We start from the raw sequence: 18,647 nt of genomic DNA, 5'->3' as shown, positions 1-18,647 counted from the left end.
ATTCATTAAGTACAAACAGAAAAAAGTGGACTGCTATGGGGAGGGACTACCTGGAGTTGTTCATAAGCAGTCCTAATTTTCCGTTGCAAAACGTTTTGCTACGATGTGCCCTAGTAAGGGTAGCTTACACTTTGATGGATTTTGATCGGAAAGGAGTACCTTAGGCCATGTTTACACAGGCAGACTTTTAACCAATGAGACCAGCTCTGAAAAAGATCTGATTTGAAAAGATTTGATGTGATTGGTCAAAAGACCAATTAGTGTAAAAAAATATCAGAATTGGGCTGCCTGTGCCTTAGACTGGTACAGAAGGTTTGGAAAAGGTGGGATTTTAGGAGCAAGGTGAGCCCATTGCATAACTATCCTTCTGGGGGAAATTCTTAAAGGGAGCTGATTTTGGGTTGGAATGCAACCAGACAACAGTTTAGCCATTGGAACACAGCTTTGGGGGACATGGCTGTACCTTCGGACTGCCCCGACTAACCTGGTCTATGTAGATGGCAGTGATTCCCCCAGAGTGGCCCTGGAGCGTGAAGAGACAGCATGAGTCCTCCAGACGATACACCTGACACACAGGGACAAACAGCAGGGTTTTAGTGTGCGAGTGTTGATTTTATACTGTATTATCATGCAAACGGTTGGTGAACGATATACACGCGTGTGTATGTGTTTCTGTACATCTGTGAGCGTGTTCTCCCTCACCCTGACGGTGTGGTCCTGGCTGCCCGTGACCACTCTGCCGGCCGCGGCTCGCAGCACCGTGATGGGTTTCTGGTGGGCACACTGCACCGAGCGCGTCAGCAGGCATGAGATCACATCCTCACTGCTGTAGCAGGGCGAGGGCGGCATGTTACTGCGCCCGGGGGGACCTGGCACCACACACACACACCCAACATGGATAACACACTCATTACAGACGTCTACAGTTAAAACGCTCCCAAAGTCACGACGTCACAAACGTCAAAAGTAAACATGTCTGAAGAGACCTTACTTGATAATTAGTTAACTACACTATTTATAGCTACCGCTGTAGTGAGTTAACGCTGAGTGTACAAAACATTAGGAACACCTTCCTAATATTGAGTTGCACCCCCTGCTGCACTCAGAACAGCCTCAGTTCGTCGGGGCATGGACTCTACAAGGTGTCGAAAGTGTTCCACATGGATGCTGGCCCATGTTGACTCCAATGCTTCCCACAGTTGTGTCAAGTTAGCTGGATGTCCTTTAGGTGGTGGACCATTGTTGATACACACAGGAAACTGTTGAGCGTGAAAAACCCAGCAGCGTTGCAGTTCTTGACACACTCAAACCGGTGCGTCTGGCACCTATTACCATACCCTGTTCAAAGGCACTTAAATCTTTTGTCTTGCCCATTCACCCTTAATGACACACATACACAATCCATGTCTTAAAAAGGCTTAAAAATCATTCTTTAACCCGTCTCCTCCCTTTCATCTATACTGGTTGAAGTGGCTTTAACAAGTGACATCAATAAGGGATCATAGCTTTCACCTGGTCAGTATATATCAAGGAAAAAGCAGGTTCCTAATGTTTTGTACACTGTGTATATTGACATCATTGGGTCGTTTGACAGTGTGTGTGAAGCTCACCTCTGTACTGCAGTAAGCCCAGAGGCTTGTTGATGTCGACAGTGAAGAAGTCTAGAGAGCCGTCGAGTCTGGCCGCCACAATCCTGTTGTTGAGGAAGGCCAGGGCCGTGATCCCCGAGACGCCGTCTTCATTACTGCAGCGTAACGAGCCCTCCACTGCGTCCCACAGCTAACCACATAACACATTAGTGCACTTGCCCTGGCTTTTTATCGCTTTCTCCGTGCCAATTTCTCCTACTCTAACTGTCTCTCCTCTGGCAAATATTGTTTCCTGCTTGCTCATTGTGACTACCTCCTCTCTTCCCCCTCGTCTTCCATCTCATCCACTCCCTCTGCACCCATCCATTCGTTTATTTCTGTTCTACAAGGGAGCATCATAAAGTGTCTGGTGACAGTGTAGGGGCTAGGGGGGTTGATTTGGGATTGGGTCTCACCTCCAGTTTGCCGCTGCTCCTCCCAGCAGCGATGAGGTTCCCCCGGAGCTCCATGGCCCACACGGCGCTTTCCCAGTCCGGGGTTCCCTGGCCCTGTGGAGCAGGGGGCTGGATGTACCCCAGGCTGCGTCTCCTCTGGGGAGGGGGTCCCGACAGGGGTGAGGAGGAGGGGTAGGAGGCAGTGAGGCCCGGCGAGGGAGGCTCGTGCTCCAGGTAGGCCCTCTCCACCAGCCCCCCGAAGTCAAAGCCATCCCTGGGCGGGGTGAGGAGGAGGTGGGAGGGGGGCTGGGAGTCGAAGTTGGTGTCGATGAGGGGGGTGAGGTCGGGTTGGTCCTCAAAGAGGGCAGGACGTGGGGTGGTCCGCCGCCTGAGGGGGTAGCCCTCGTCCTCGTCGAAAACCCCGCCCCCTGGTTCTGTCCCGCCCCCCAGATTTTCAGGTTCGGCCACACCCACGGCGTCCCAACCATCCCGCTGCTCCCAGCAGCCACTGCTGCTACTCCGCCGCAGCCTGACAGAGAGAGTTTAGTGTTCAGACCAGGAGGCTGGATATGCATACAGGAGAACAGGTTGGAAGACTATGTAGAAAGAAATAAAGGACATGGGAATAAGACGAAGGGAGAACATAAAAACTATGCTGAAAAAAACCCATCTAATGACTTACATATGTAAAGTTAATATTGTACATTTATTATTAAAATAATACAAGTTGTACTCTGAAGAGGTGGGTGGTGCCAGGCCAAAAAAGATAAAACATTATGCATGAATACAAGCAAGAACTGTCCATAGGTGTGTGTATGTAATCCTGTATCGGCCAAGGTGACCTTGTGGATATGGTATGTGTGTGCGTGTCTTACCCATGTTTAGGAATGACGGTGAGGCAGTCTCCAGTCTGAGTGTCCCAAACACGGATCTGTCCTGCCAGACAACAACTGGCCAACAGCATGCCGTCACTCGCCAGACACTCTATGTCCTGGAGAGAGAGAACGCAGAAAAGAGATACTCGTAAATATCCATGCAAATGAACAATGGTATGTGTGTCAGCGTGTGTGTGTGTGTGCGCAGTCTCTCACCATGCTGTGTCCACGCAGCAGCAAGGGGGAGATCTCGCTGATGGGTGGCGAGTAACCGTAGTCGTCGCAGGGCAAGTCACCGCGGCGACGGCGTCCGTGGACCACGCCGTTCTGGCCGTAGTTGCGGGAACAGAGGACCCGGTAGAGACAGAAGAGCAGCAGCACCAGTAGAACCCCTGCCGCCAGGCCCAGAGCTGCTACCCTAAAGAGACAGACAGGGTTTATAACCTGTTTTCTGCCTTCTCCACACGTGCCAATAAAGCTGGCTAGGGTTGCATTGACATAGAGAGAGAGCACATCAGAGACAGACAGTACCAATGACGGGGAGACCCTGCCATCACGTAGCCCGCACAGAGCATCTTACAATAGAAAGACTTGAACGTTGAGAACGGTGTGAACTTGACGCAATGACGTACCGTCATAAATCCTCAGCATGACATTCCATATCCTGTGAGGAAAGCAGAGCCATATGCAATGGGTCCAGTGTGTCCCTCTAGGGGAGACGGGTGTAAAGGCAGATGCCTAAACAGCACCTGTCATGTAGAATGACTCACTGCCATGACAACAGGGCCTGACACACTGGTGTAACCAGCTCCACGTGCAATACCAGTCCTGAAACCACGGCAGAGTCTGATTGGTCCAGCACACGTACTCTCCCACACATGCTCATGCATGGAGTCAGCGTGTACACACTGACTTTATTATCCCCTTAGGGAAACGTTGTACCCATGTGGTGTGCACACTGGCTGCACATGTTCAAGCCAATCAGACCCCTTCCGTGGAAGTATGCAAATGTAGACCGTTGAGAGCCAGGGACAAAATGGCTGTTTTTCCTCACCTTATGGTTGCACTTCCATTCACACTACAACAGAAAGCAGCCTTTCCATTTGTGGCTTGAAATGATGTTAGAAAATGATCATACTAATGTAATTCCATCACCACCACAGGCCTAACATAATAAAATAGTGTCCAACATTAATTGGCAACCAGTTTATTTGTTTATGACTATTGTATACAGGCTGAGGGAGATTCTCTGAAAATAACACAGTGAGTCCACCTAAGCAAGAGTTCCAGGAAGCTGTCCTTGATTGGACAACCATAGATACGACAGATCCTACTTTATTCTGGGAGAACCATCCCAGGCCCCTCCTCCTTGACCTGACCCAAAGATTGTAATAGATAAATCTCCATGTGTGCCTGGCCTGTGTTTCACAGATGACCTTCACCACTGTGGCCTTTCTCTCAGATATGAACCGTGAACACTGATCTGGGTTCCAGAGATGACCTTCACCACTGTGGCCTTTCTCTCAGATATGAACCGTGAACACTGATCTGGGTTTCACAGATGACCTTCACCACTGTGGCCTTTCTCTCAGATATGATCCGTGAACACTGATCTGGGTTTCACAGATGACCATGACCTGATGAATATGACTCAAACCGCCCACTTCCAATGAAACACCTCCCTAGTGTTACACATCACAGTGGACACAGTTCCATTTTAATATGCTTTCGGTCAAGGATGTAGTACACTGCATTAAAAACACCGGTGGTCTTTGACAACAACACTTCTCAAGCAGCACAGCACCCCCCTGCATAATTCTGTTTGTTCTAATAGAAACATTGACCGTACTGCCTGTTACTTTGAGGAACCTTTGCCGCCTACTAGGGAAAACACAGTTGAGAGGCCGTTTCACTCAGTCCAAAAAACCACACCAACCATTACCCACTCCACCATGACATCATCAACCCACGGACATCTTACGAGTAACCTGACAGCCAATCAGATGAGCCGGTAGACAGGACCAGTCTGTGAGTCAGTGAGGGAGTTTATTTTGCATGGCCCTGTGCCCCGGGTGGGTGGGGGCAACGATGCAAAACCAACCTCGCCCAATATCCAGTCAACTCAACTATAGAGATAAGAGAAAAAACTATTTTCTTTCTTCCTACCTTTTTTGAGATAACCATCGACACGGTGACAGACTGTTTGGCCGTGCTTCGTTTGCAAGGTTAGAAAGAGAGGAAGAAGAGAGAGGTGTGGGACTAGCGTTGCAAAGGTTCCGGATTTCCTGCTTATTCCTTCCTGATTCCAGGAATCCTCCCGGGATTTGGGGAAAACCAGGGAATTTATTGAAAGTTTCCGGAATTTGGCAACCCCACGTGGGACAAATTCAAGCCTACACTGTGTGAGATGTGGGTTTGGACTGTGTGGACTATCACTGAATCTCTTGGCCTTGAAGCCATAATCGTTCACTATAACGTTGATCTTTCGCCTGCACAAGAGCATTAGCATGGACTTTGAAGTGGTGTGCACTGTGCATGGGTGTGTGTGTGTGTGTGTGTGTATTTGAAAAACATGAAGTGCATGGATTGTGGTAGGGGGAATATTAGTCAATCTGTAGTTTGAAGGCGTTAGATATAGAGTTTGGTGTGTGTGAGAGTATGTCGGTACTAACTTGTAGAGCGTGAGGTCTGCGGGCAGGTCGTTAGTTTTGAGGCTGGGCGGCGGGGGGTGGCGTGTGTCCTGGGGGTGACGTGTCTCGATGGCCTCCCGGGGGCTCAGGTGGAATGTGACAGGGATGACAGGCAGGATGCTGATGTATCTGTGGGACAGAAAGGTAACATGACATTTCTTAACATTAAACAATGAATTCACCCTAACCCAAAAGCATGGTAAGTAGGGTCAACAGTGACACACACCTCCGATAAAAACACACACCTCCGATAAAAACACACACCTCCGATAAACACACACACCTCCGATAAACACACACATCCAGTAACTCATTCCAACTCCCCTGACCTACCTCTTTGCCAGAGTAATATTATAGTAGCTGAAGAGCGAGGGCCAGTGTCTGAAAGACAGCTTCCTCCAGCCCTCCTCATCCTCCGCCCCCCAGCTGATCTGGGGCACCAGAGGTGGGGCCTGGGCCTGGTGGGGTACTCCTTCCCTGGGGGCCCCATGGTGGCCCTGGGACTGGTTCTCCGGAAGCGGGGTGGGTTCAGCGGGGGCAGGGAGGACACTGAGGGTGCTGGCGGGGTCCCCTCCTGGTCCAGGGAAGACCGGGGCTACTCCCAGGTGGGGGGGAAGACCCCCGGCCCCGCCCTCCCCCAGGGGGCTCTGTTCAGACACCTGGGCTGCCAGGTAGGTACGGAGGCCAGCGGGGTCTGTGTAGGCCAGGATGCCAATCCAGATCACTGTACCCACCTACAACAATACAGGGATAGAGGGACACGTCAACGCATGCAGAGGACTACTTCAAGGAAGTACTGTAAACGTTCAGACAGTCATACAGAGACGGACACATACTGACAGACGAGACAGACCGTAAAACACTGACACGACGGCCCAACAGGTCGACTCTCTGTTAAAAGGCCTTGAGACAAGGCCCTCAAGGCTTTTTCACACTGCATGTTCTTATCCCAGTGCTAACTCACCCTCCTTTCACACAAGCATTTGTTAACACTGGACTAAGTGAAACTAGGGTTGCAAAATTCCGGAAAATCCAGTTGGAAGAATCCCGGAATCAGACGGGAATAAGCAGGAAATCGGGAGTCTTTCAATCCTAATTTCTGAAAAGCCTGTGCATTTTGCAAAATAATCGTGCAGCCCTAACTTAAACGGTCTTTTCAGGAAGTGCCTCCAGCCAGTCTCACCATGATGAAGCGCTGGGCCAGACGCGTGCGGGCCAAGAAGTAGACCACACGGAGCCTCTTGGGCAGACGCAGGTTCCTGAAGGCGGGAGTCTGCAGGGTGATGGTGTGGGGCGAGGGCCGTGGGGGAGGAGGCGCCTCCCGAGGGCGCAGGGGGCCCGGTTTGGGAAGGGGCATCCCCGCCTCGGCCGGAAGACGCCGATTCAGATCGGCCAACTGTGTGTGAGAGGACAGTTTTAGGGTGCGCGGGCATGTGGGAGTGTGCAACACGTATGAGAGTACAAGTATGTGAGTACATGTGTATGGATTACTGTTAGAGTATGCATGTGTATATGACGAACAGGGGAACAAGGTGGATAAAGAGAGACTGTCAATATTTTAAAGAGCACTGTAGACTGAGGAAATGACTCATGTCTCAAGAGACCTCACCTTCACGTGGCAAATGTGTGTGTGTCTATGACCTCACCTCCATGCTGTAAACTACTAAGGAAAGCACTGTTGACAGTGTGTGTGTGTGTGTGTGTGTGTGTGTGTTCACCTCCATGCGTCGGATGTCAATGGAAAGAACTGTGGTGAAGAAAAACATCTGAAGGAAGAAGTCAGACACCAGTCCCACCACAGCAAACAGACAGAACTCCTGGAAACACAGAAATAAACAGCAGGCCGCTCATAACATGCACAGTAGTAGTGTGTGTGTTCATGTTGTGTGGCAGTATGCTCTACTCTGTCTATGTGAATGAAAGTGTGCGTCTACCTGTGTTCATACGCCAGTGTGTGATAGATCGGTGTGTGTGTGTGTTACCTGGATAGCGGGCACCAGGGTGAAATATCCTATGAGGACGATGCACAGCTCTGTGGCCATGTTCTTCATGATAGACCAGCTCTCATTACTAAGGCCTGTAGAGGGACAACACAATACCACATTAACAAATGCTTGGATTTCACACACACACACACTTTGTTCTTCTATCCTCATGGGGACCTAAAATGAATTTCCATTCCAAATCCTATTTTCCCTAACCCCAAAATATATATATATATATATATATATATATATATATAATAACAATTAGGGTAAGGGGTTAGGGTTACAGGTTAGGTTTAGGGAAAATATATATTTGTTATGGTACTTTTGACCACTTTTTATCCCCAATTTTGTGATATCCAACTGGTAGTTACAGTCTTGTCCCGTCACTGCAACTCCCGTATGGACTCGGGAGAGGCGAAGGTCGAGAGCCATGCGTCCTCCGAAACACGACCCTACCAATCCGCACTGCTTCTTGACACACTGCTCGCTTAACCAGGAAGCCAGCCGCACCAATATGTCAGAGGAAACAAGGAAATGGCGACCGAAGTCAGCACCGAAGTCAGCGGTCGAACCCTGGTCTGTAGCGACGCCTCAAGCACGATGTAGTGCCTTAAACCGCTGCGCCACTCAGGAGGCCCCCTTACCCAAATTCTAACCTTAAAATATCCTTTGTCCTCATGGGGCCATGGGAAATGTCCCCACAAAGAAGAATTTTCCTTGTTTTACTATCCTTGTGGGGACTTATGGGGATTTTAGGTCCCCACAAGGATAGAAGAACCAACCCACACACACTCTTACCCTGAGCGATGCGTAGTTTGACCTCCAGGTCAACAGGGGTGGACACCACAGACTTGGTGAGAACCAGGACGTTCTCCAGCCCTATCACCACCACTAGATAAGGGAAGATCTCACTGACAGAGAGACAACATGATTACAAGGCTGTTGTGAATAATACTTCATAATCTCATTTGAGTAACCAGTGCTCTCAGAGTACTTATTTGTGGATCAGGTGACAAATGCAAGTTTGGATGTTAGGGTGGGAGAGAGGTCAGGTTTTTCAATTTGATTGACTTGATTGTTGTCATTATGTTTGTCGTACAAATAAGAAACAGGTTAAAAATAGAAAGTTGGACATTTAGTAGACAAGAGTACGGATGCAGAAAGAGAAGGGCCGATTGAAGACATGAGGTTTGACGGACAGTAAACCAGAGATATGCCATCATTACACGTGAAGATAAGGGTTGGAGGTCAGTACGCAACAAAACTACACCGCAGAAGATAAAGACTAAAACACATGTGTATGTGGCCATTGTGTCAATATGCACAACAGTGGGTATGTAGGTCTATGTGTGTGTGGACCCTGGAATCTTGGTTGATGAGATTTGGATGGGGTGAGATGGTCATGCCATCCTCTACATTCCAATAAGCTGGGTGTGATTGGCCAGGTACGCCACATCAATATCTATCCCAGCCCTCTTAAGAATCCCTCCTCCCCTTTAAGTCCACATCTGTTGCCCTTGGTAACACAGTCCCCTGTCACTCACTGTACATTAACAACTGTAGTCTCACAGTAATCCATACAGATCAATGAGCAGGAGAGGGTCAGGGGATTTTAGGGTGAGAGTTTGTGTGAGTTAGTAAGTGTGTGGGCATGCTTTTGGTGTGTGTGTGTGTTTCTTACCCTCCATTGAGTGTGGGCGTCAGGCCGAACAGGGTGCAGAGCCCCACAGACATAAGCAGAGAGCTGAGCACCGTTACCACGGCAGCCAGCGCCAAGCCCCATTTTGACTTCACCATGTCAATTTTACCTGGAACGAGGAAAAAATAGAGTAAGCATAGACAGAGTCTACACACACTGGGAGGAAAGAGTTAGCATAGACAGTCTACACACACTGGGAGGAAAGAGTCAGCATAGACAGAGTCTACACACACTGGGAGGAAAGAGTCAGCATAGACAGAGTCTACACACACTGGGAGGAAAGAGTTAGCATAGACAGTCTACACACACTGGGAGGAAAGAGTTAGCATAGACAGTCTACACACACTGGGAGGAAAGAGTTAGCATAGACAGTCTACACACACTGGGAGGAAAGAGTTAGCATAGACAGAGTCTACACACACTGGGAGGAAAGAGTCAGCATAGACAGAGTCTACACACACTGGGAGGAAAGAGTTAGCATAGACAGTCTACACACACTGGGAGGAAAGAGTTAGCATAGACAGAGGCTACACACACTGGGAGGAAAGAGTTAGCATAGACAGAGGCTACACACACTGGGAGGAAAGAGTTAGCATAGACAGAGGCTACACACACTGGGAGGAAAGAGTCAGCATAGACAGTCTACACACACTGGGAGGAAAGAGTTAGCATAGACAGAGGCTACACACACTGGGAGGAAAGAGTTAGCATAGACAGAGTCTACACACACTGGGAGGAAAGAGTCAGCATAGACAGAGTCTACACACACTGGGAGGAAAGAGTTAGCATAGACAGAGGCTACACACACTGGGAGGAAAGAGTTAGCATAGACAGAGTCTACACACACTGGGAGGAAAGAGTCAGCATAGACAGAGGCTACACACACTGGGAGGAAAGAGTTAGCATAGACAGAGGCTACACACACTGGGAGGAAAGAGTTAGCATAGACAGTCTACACACACTGGGAGGAAAGAGTTAGCATAGACAGTCTACACACACTGGGAGGAAAGAGTTAGCATAGACAGAGGCTACACACACTGGGAGGAAAGAGTTAGCATAGACAGTCTACACACACTGGGAGGAAAGAGTTAGCATAGACAGAGGCTACACACACTGGGAGGAAAGAGTTAGCATAGACAGTCTACACACACTGGGAGGAAAGAGTTAGCATAGACAGAGTCTACACACACTGGGAGGAAAGAGTTAGCATAGACAGTCTACACACACTGGGAGGAAAGAGTTAGCATAGACAGTCTACACACACTGGGAGGAAAGAGTTAGCATAGACAGAGGCCACACAAACTACAAAGAAGAATGTCTCTGAGCATGAGAGTTTATGCAGCTCTTAGTTGAAATGCAGTTTGTGTACTGTACAGATTGCATGTGTGTGTGTGTGTGTGTGTGTGTGTGCCAGCATATTGTTGGTGAGTCTTATCATGGTAGATCCTTATGGTGGACTACAGTGTTCCTGTATAGGGGATTATCCCTGGAATAGACAGGAACAGCCTTGGCTAGGACTCGGTCAAACACACACACTAATCTGGGTCTTGGCTCTGTGGCCTTGACTGGGCACAATATCCCAGAGAAAACGAGGGGCCCCCAAAGCAAGAAAGTCGACTTCAGCATTTCATTTGAAACCAATTTCCCCCACGGCCTTAGTAAAGGGACACATTACTTCAAGGAAGAAAGGATGGAAAGAAGGATGCATCTTTAACTAATTAAAACTAAGCCAACTCTTCCAGATCAGTGCAGATAAAGTGAACCTCTAGACTATTGAGATGCCCCCGTGGCGCCCAGATGCTCCCGTGCCCCCCAGACTCCAGTCAGAGACTTACGTGTGGAGAAGTAGATGTAGGCGAACAGTATGATGTAGGTGGTGACCAGGGGGATGAGCTCGGCCATGCCTATCTCCTCCTTGAAGTGCACGTGCACCATGTGGTCCTCGCGCAGGCTGCAGTTCACCGAGGGGTGCAGCTGGAGGAGACGCGCCCGCAGGCTAGACAGGAACCTGGCGTCGTAGCTGCCCAGGACCATGGTGATGGTGTAGGTGACCACCCTCTTCCTGCTGTACAGACTCACCCCTGTGTGTTTCACTGGGACGCCAAACAGCAGGTCTAACACACACACACACACACACACACACACACACACACACACACAGCATTGAACAATATCAGCATTACCAGTCTGCCTGACACTAGTTGGGGCCAGTGTATGTGAGCAGTGTGCCCAATTTGACTGGAGCACGGAGCGAGATTCCCAAAAGGCTGGAGTGTCGGCCATCTTCCCCGCTCTAATTTCGCTCTAAAAAAGTAGCGCTCGCTTCAGGAGCTCAGAGCATGTCCAGCCCAGCATGCATTTGTAGTCTACTTGTGTGCTGCTATATGCCCATGCTTTAGCTACAGCTATGGAGTTAACTAAATATTTGAATAAAGAAACTGATAAAACACACAGGTGCTAAATCAAGGTGACTTACAAAGATGAGGACCAAGAGCAAGAGAGGGAGTGTGGTGATGTAGAGTCTACAACTACAGAATCATTGTGGAATCTGAAAAGACACGTATCCCGAAAGCATGATAGTATACTTACTACATGCACATGCTAAAAGAAAGGAACAAGGTTTGTAGATAACGAAAGTGTGTCATTGTAGCAAAGTATTCATAAACAAAAAAATCTGATCTCTTAAAAGAGATCTATAAAATAGGCCATAAATATTTTGGCCCAATAGGCCTGGTAACGTTACATTCCCACTTTCAAGGAGCTTTCCGTTTTGATTGGGTTATTTTGCCTAAAAACCTTTAGGCCTACCTATAGAACATTTTTAAAACAGCTCAGCTCAGCCTGGCGAGAGTGGCCTAAAGGGTGTTTATCATCCCCAGTGGCTCTGCAAGCTCAGAGAGAATATTCTCCACTGCTGACCGGCTCTCCAGGCACCATCGCATGAGTCTGAAGCCAAGGACTGCCGTGTATTCAAAACATTTATTAAAAAGGCACTGTAGACAGACTAATAAGGCATATTTAATTTAATTTGTATTTAATAAATGTACAATTTACAGACTATAATGATTTACTACAACTAAATGTTGTTCAAATGCTGAGCGCTTTATGTCACTACCAGCCTAGTGTCGCATTCGCAAATGCTTCACAATGTATTTCTTTGTAGGCTATAGCCTTGAAATAATAGCCTGAATAATTCCTTTTCGTTCCTTCTTAGTCTCCCTGTCTGGCTCCTGACCTATTTAGAGTGTTTATATGCGGTTTAATATGACATGTAGCCTATTTGAAATGATGTTCGCTTCTTACAATCACCTTTACATGTTTATTCAAATACCTTTCATTCAAATCCATATGGTTTGGTTTCAATACTTAAAAAAACAATTGGTACATCATAGTGCCCTCAAAGCTCATCACTAAGCTAAGGACCCTGGGACTAAACACCTCCCTCTGCAACTGGATCCTGGACTTCCTGATGGGCTGCCCCCAGGTGGTAAGGGTAGGTAACAACACATCTGATCCATGCTGATCCTCAACACTAGGGCCCCTCAGGGGTGCGTGCTCAATCCCCTCCTGTACTCCCTGTTCACCCATGACTGCATGGCCAAGCATGACTCCAACACCATCATTAAGTTTGCCGACGACAACGATGAGACAGCCTATAGGGAGGAGGTCAAAGACCTGGCAGTGTGGTGCCAGGATAACAACCTCTCCCTCAACGTGATCAAGACAAAGATGATTGTGGACTACAGGAAAAGGAGGACCGAGCACGTCCCCATTCTCATCGACCGGGCTCTAGCGGAGCAGGTTGAGAGCTTCAAGTTCCTTGGTGTCCACATCACCAACGACTATCATTATCCCAACACACCAAGACAGTCATGAAGAGAGCACGACAACCCCTATTCCCCCTCGGAGACTGAAAAGATTTGGCATGGGTCCTCAGATCCTCAAAATGTTCTACAGCTGCACCATCGAGAGAATCCTGACTGGTTGCATCACTACCTGGTATGTCAACTGCTCGGCCTCCGACTGCAAGACACTACAGAGGGTAGTGCATACGGCCCAGTACATCACTGGGGCCAAGCTTCCTGCCATCCAGGACCTCTATACCAGGCGGTGTCAGAGGAAGGCCCTAAAAATTGCCAAAGACTCCAGCCACCTTAGTCATAGACTGTTCTCTCAGCTACCGCACCGCAAACGGTACCGGAGTGCCAAGTCTAGGTCCAAAAGGCTTCTTAACAGCTGCTACCCCCAAGTCAAAAGGCTATCCGGACTATTTGCATTGAACCCCCCACCCCCACGCTGCTGCTACTCTCTGTTTATTATCTATGCATAGTTACTTTACCTCTACCTACATGTACATATTACCTTAATTACCTCAACCTGTGCCCCCGCACATTGACTCTTTACCGGTACCCCCTGTATATAGGCCATCAATGTAAATAAGAATTTGTTCTTAACCGACTTGCCTAGTTAAATAACATGCAAATAAGTAAATATAGCCTTGCTACTGTTGCCCTTTAATTATTTGTTATTTTTCACTAGCAAATACTTGAACACTTATTTTTCTTAAAACCTAATAGTTGGTTAATAAGGGCTTGTAAGTAAGCATTTCACTGTAAGGTCTACACCTGTTGTATTCAGCGCATGTGACAAATACAATTTGACTTGATTTGTAGGTCCAGGTAGTCACAAAAATAAACGGTTAAATTGTGGTTGGTTAAATTGTGATTTTAATAAATGGAGCAAATTTGGAGCGGGTTTTTAGCAGAAAGGACATGGAGGGCAAGCACCACACCATTAGCGATGAGAGGCTCTGCTCACACTCTCTGGTTGGGGATCAATGGGCATTAGCCAAAGAGATACAAAAGGATACTTCCTCTGCTCTGTCCTCCATTTACCTCCCCCCTTCCCTTCCCTTCCCTCCCCTCTCTACCTCTCAGTGTAGCGGTGGTGTGCAGTCCTTTGGGCTCGTGCTGGTGGACGGTCTTCAGCAGGTCGGGGTCAGAGTCAAACAGCTCCCGCTGGTTCTGCCAGTAGTTGCCGGGGGAGACCAGCAGACAACCGTGCTCCGGCAGCACTGTCTGCATACGCCGTAACCCCGGCAACAGGTCCGTCACCTGCAGGCAGAGCGCCTCCAAGCTCCTGACCCCAGAACTGCAAAGAGACGAGAGGTAAGTCCGGTCAAGTCAAGGCGCATTTTAAGATAGAGCAAGCTAAAGGTGGGGGAGAGACAGTGGATGTGCGTGTGTAGTGTCCCATACCCGTCGTTGTGTACATGGTTGCGGATCTCCTCCAGCAGGCTGAATACGCGGCCCAGTGGGGAGCGGAACACGTCCACAGGGACCAGCGTACTGTCCCAGGGAGACACAGCTGCCTTCACCAGGACCTGCTGAATGTAGGCCACCGGAGGACCCCGATACTAGAAGAACAGAGCCATAGAGGGTTTTGAAAAACATGGCAGAGAAGCGGATGAGTTAGTTATTTTACAGTCCCTTTTTCAGTTGGTATTTCAAAGAATTCAATTGGTAACTACCTGGTACTTAGTTATTTTATTTTTTAAAGATCATGATGTTACAAATGTACCATGTAAACAGTCAAGCCATGTAGGTATTGTAAGTGGGGTGATCTTTTAACCATGAGTCTTACCCAGTCAGGCCGCTCGCCGAGGTCTCCCTGGGGCTCATGGGAAGGGACGGTGTAATCTCGGACCCGTGTGGTGAACTCCACCGGCCCGGTCCCCGGCAGAGGCAGCCGCAGCAGGGGGTAACTGAGAGAGGGGGGAGAGAGCAACGACATGGGAGAACATGGGATTGGAGAATAAGTGACAGTGGGGTCTGAATATTAGTTAAAGGACTGAGTATTGCAAATTCTTATCACAGCACTAAAATATACACTCTCTGCCAAAATGATCATTGCCTTACAGTTAAATGTATGTACACTGAACAAAAATATAAAAACGCAATATGGAACAATTTCAAAGATTTTACTGAGTAACAGTTCATATCAGGAAATCAGTCAATTGAAATAAATTAATTAGGCCCTATTCTATGGATTTTACATGACTGGGAATACATATATGCATCAGTTGGTCACAGATACCTTAAAAGAAACGGTAGGGGCGTGGATCAGAAAACCAGTCAGTATCTGGTGTGACCATTATTTGCCTCATGTAGCACGACATCTTTAGCATAGAGCTGATCAGGCTATTGTGAAGATGCTGGATATTGGCGGGAACTGGTACAAGCTGCCGTACACATCGTTCCAGAGCATCCCAAACTTGCTCAATGGGTGACATGTTTGGAGAGTATGCAGGCCATGGAAGAACTGGGACATTTCAGGAATTGTGTACAGATCCATGCGACATGGGGCTGTGCATTATCATGCTGAAACATGAGGTGATAGCGGCGGATGAATGGCACGACAACGGGCCTCAGGATCTCGTCACGGTATCTCTGTGCATTCAAATCGCCATCGATAAAATGCGATTGTGTTCGATGCTTATGCCTGCATATACCATAACCCCACTGCCACCATGGGGAATTCTGTTCACAATAGCAAAATGCTCGCCCACACGACGCCATCTGCTGGTACAGTTGAAATGGCGATTCATCCGTGAAGAGCACACTTCTCCAGTGTGCCAGTGGCTATCGAAGGTGAGCATTTGCCCACTGAAGTTGGTTGCGATGCCGAACTGCAGTCAGGTCAAGACCCTGGTGAGGACAACGAGCAAGCATATGAGCTTCCCTGAGACGGTTTCTGAAAGTTTGTGCAGAAATTCTTTGGTTGTGCAAACCCACAGTTTCATCAGCTGTCCGGGTGGCTGATCTCAGACGATCCCACAGGTGAAGAAGCCGAATATGGGCTAATTGCACACTCCCTTGAAACATCTGTGGTATTGTGTCGTGTGAAAAAACTGTACATTTTAGAGTGGCTTTTTATTGTCCCCAGCACAAGGTGCACGTGTGTAATGATCATGCTGTCTAATTATCTTCTTGATATGCCACACCTGTTAGGTGGATGGATTATCTTGGCAAAGGTGAAATGCTCACTAACAGGGATGTAAACAAATTTGTGCACCAAATTTGAGAGAATTTCTGGGATCTTTTATTTTAGCACATGAAACCAACACTTTACATGTTGCATTTATATTGTTGTTCAGTATAATAACACATGTATGTATATATAAGCATCCCTGAGTGTGTGAATGTCTGTAAGAGAGAAAAAGGAAGAGGTTGGCTCTTATGAAACACAATGAGATTTACAAGATTTAGTAGACCGATACACTCTCCCGTGCACAATTGCACACCCCACACAGACACAGGAAACACACACACACACACACACACACACACACACACACACACACACACACACTTAATGAGAAAAGGATTGAAGGGGTTTAGTGCTTAATATGTATGCCAATACCATATCCACTCATGAAGGTGTGTTTGTAAAACATGAGTAACTAATGCCCACTAATTCCACCCTAATGCATGAGTAGGTAACTACAACCTTTTATCCCAGTTTGTCATCATCACTCAATCATTCTCCTAGAAAGGCCCACTTTCTAGGGCCTATTTGCCCTGAAAATAAACTCATTTTAAATGAGAAAACCACACACACACAAAGAAAACCAACAAGTCCATTAAGTTCAAGGGCACCTCCAAAATTCATGGACAGCTACGAGGCTAAGACAAACAGCCAGAGTGACAGTGCTGCATTTGTTTGTCTCTGTCAGGCCATTGGGTACACTTTACCACGACCAGAAATGATGATGACAGCCTGGCAATACTGTAGTAAAGGGATGAAGTTAGGTACAAATTTGGATGATGGCAACCATAGCCAGTTAAAATCTCTGTACCACCTAGTTCGATAAATATCTGGACCTTGTGAGTGGAAATCTACAATTGTTTTTTTTTTTCCCCAACGAGAGCAGACTACCCCACTGAGAAGGGTATAGGCCTAGCTCTATGGCTGAGAAGTTGTAGCCCACCTCCAAAGACGAGCAAAAGCATTTCAAACCTCTTGAATAATTAACTGAAGATTCCAACAGGTCACTGGTAAATTGATTTTCAGGTGAGGACTGAACACACTGAAACATTTCTGGGTGTTCTAAACACTGTCAAAACTGACTCAGTATCCTGACCTGCACCACATCAATACGTGCAGTTTGCATAGTACCAAAGTATAGTACAAGATATAAAATCTTATTGGTCACAAAGATATTTAGCAGATGTTTTTTGGGTGTAAAAAAGCTTGTGTTTATTTTAAAATAGTGACGTGACTGACAGTGTTGCTCAATATCTTAGTGCTTTAACACTCTTTCATCCTGGTTCTTTGGCAGCCTGTCAGGCCCGGGGCCACGGGATACAAATTTCCCTTTGAGGACACTACAAACTCTCTCCCGCTCGCTCGCTAAGGTCACTGTAATGCCACAAAGGGCTTTTGTTTTGCAGCAGGAGCCCCCACCTCCTGGGAGGCAGATGGAGGGCCAGGAACACACAGATAGGCCTATTCTCCAGGGGTCACTTTCTCACAGCCCTCTGCTGTGTCTCTCTTTTTAACTCTGCTCCCACCCCCTTAATTCCCTGCACTCAGTGCAGCCGTCAGCCAGCCGTGCTTTTGGCACTGCATTGCTGCCTCCATGCTGTAACGTATTCGTTCCATCCTGTCCTGACTTCTCATCTGTGACGGGGTTGACCTCTAATGTGAAACTCTGAGGTGGAAAAGTGTGTGTTCTGATCCCGAGTGCTGATTTATGTGTATGGCTATGGCCGTTTCATTTAGTTGACTGGGTTTTGCAGGGTCTGCTCCTTTTTCTCCCAGCTCTGTTGTTTACCTCTTTTTTTATTTTCATCCATCCACTTCTCCTGACCTACCATCTCACTCCACCCATGTTGATAAAAAAAATAGGTACTATCCTTTCACAACTTGCCTTAAACCAACAATGAACGTGTTCAGAGAAAGCAGTAGAAGAACTCACATCATCTCTTGAAGATGCCCATCCCCAGAACACCCCTCCCCATACACACACCCCTTCCTCAGACGTACCAGCAGGCGAGGATACTTGCGGAGGTGAAGAGGATGATGGGCACCGGATAGGAGGCGCACAGCAGCCCGTGGCGGTAGAACGCCGCCGAGATCTTCTCCCGCAGCCGCTCTCTCACCGTCATCCTGGGGGGCGGGGTCAGCTGCCGGCCATCGGGGGGCGCCGTGCGTGGGCGGGCGAGGACAGAGTGCCGCGGGGCATCCAGGGACCTAGGGAACCACAGAGACGAGAGGTGTGGGTTAATACAAACTCAGAGGATACCTGGGTTGGGGTCAATTCAAATTGAATGCAGTCAATTCAGGAAGTGATTTGAATTTAAAATGAAT

At 47.9% G+C, this 18,647-nt stretch overlaps 1 protein-coding gene across 3 annotated transcripts in view; it reads right to left on the bottom strand.

The window, feature by feature from the left end:
• The window catches only part of LOC115176731 (sterol regulatory element-binding protein cleavage-activating protein-like), a 29,017-nt gene that overhangs the window by 3,156 nt on the left and 7,214 nt on the right, over window positions 1-18,647 (bottom strand). For all 3 annotated transcript variants that reach the window (XM_029736961.1, XM_029736959.1, XM_029736960.1), the window contains exons 2-19: window positions 18,324-18,530; window positions 14,919-15,039; window positions 14,534-14,691; window positions 14,206-14,426; window positions 11,111-11,389; window positions 9,258-9,384; window positions 8,375-8,487; window positions 7,571-7,665; window positions 7,307-7,405; window positions 6,772-6,984; window positions 5,922-6,322; window positions 5,571-5,717; window positions 3,115-3,316; window positions 2,899-3,014; window positions 2,045-2,552; window positions 1,611-1,779; window positions 703-869; window positions 485-565 (exon numbers count right to left, since the gene is read on the bottom strand). In XM_029736961.1, the coding sequence (XP_029592821.1) occupies window positions 485-565; window positions 703-869; window positions 1,611-1,779; window positions 2,045-2,552; window positions 2,899-3,014; window positions 3,115-3,316; window positions 5,571-5,717; window positions 5,922-6,322; window positions 6,772-6,984; window positions 7,307-7,405; window positions 7,571-7,665; window positions 8,375-8,487; window positions 9,258-9,384; window positions 11,111-11,389; window positions 14,206-14,426; window positions 14,534-14,691; window positions 14,919-15,039; window positions 18,324-18,445 (3,339 nt within the window). In that variant the 5' untranslated portion in view covers window positions 18,446-18,530. The remainder of the gene's footprint in view (window positions 1-484; window positions 566-702; window positions 870-1,610; window positions 1,780-2,044; window positions 2,553-2,898; window positions 3,015-3,114; window positions 3,317-5,570; window positions 5,718-5,921; window positions 6,323-6,771; window positions 6,985-7,306; window positions 7,406-7,570; window positions 7,666-8,374; window positions 8,488-9,257; window positions 9,385-11,110; window positions 11,390-14,205; window positions 14,427-14,533; window positions 14,692-14,918; window positions 15,040-18,323; window positions 18,531-18,647) is intronic.

This window comes from Salmo trutta, chromosome 37 (genome assembly GCF_901001165.1).
Source record: "Salmo trutta chromosome 37, fSalTru1.1, whole genome shotgun sequence".
Lineage (NCBI taxonomy): Eukaryota > Metazoa > Chordata > Actinopteri > Salmoniformes > Salmonidae > Salmo > Salmo trutta.
Note: the sequence above shows the minus strand (reverse complement) of the source record. Positions and strands in the feature narration are given on the sequence as shown.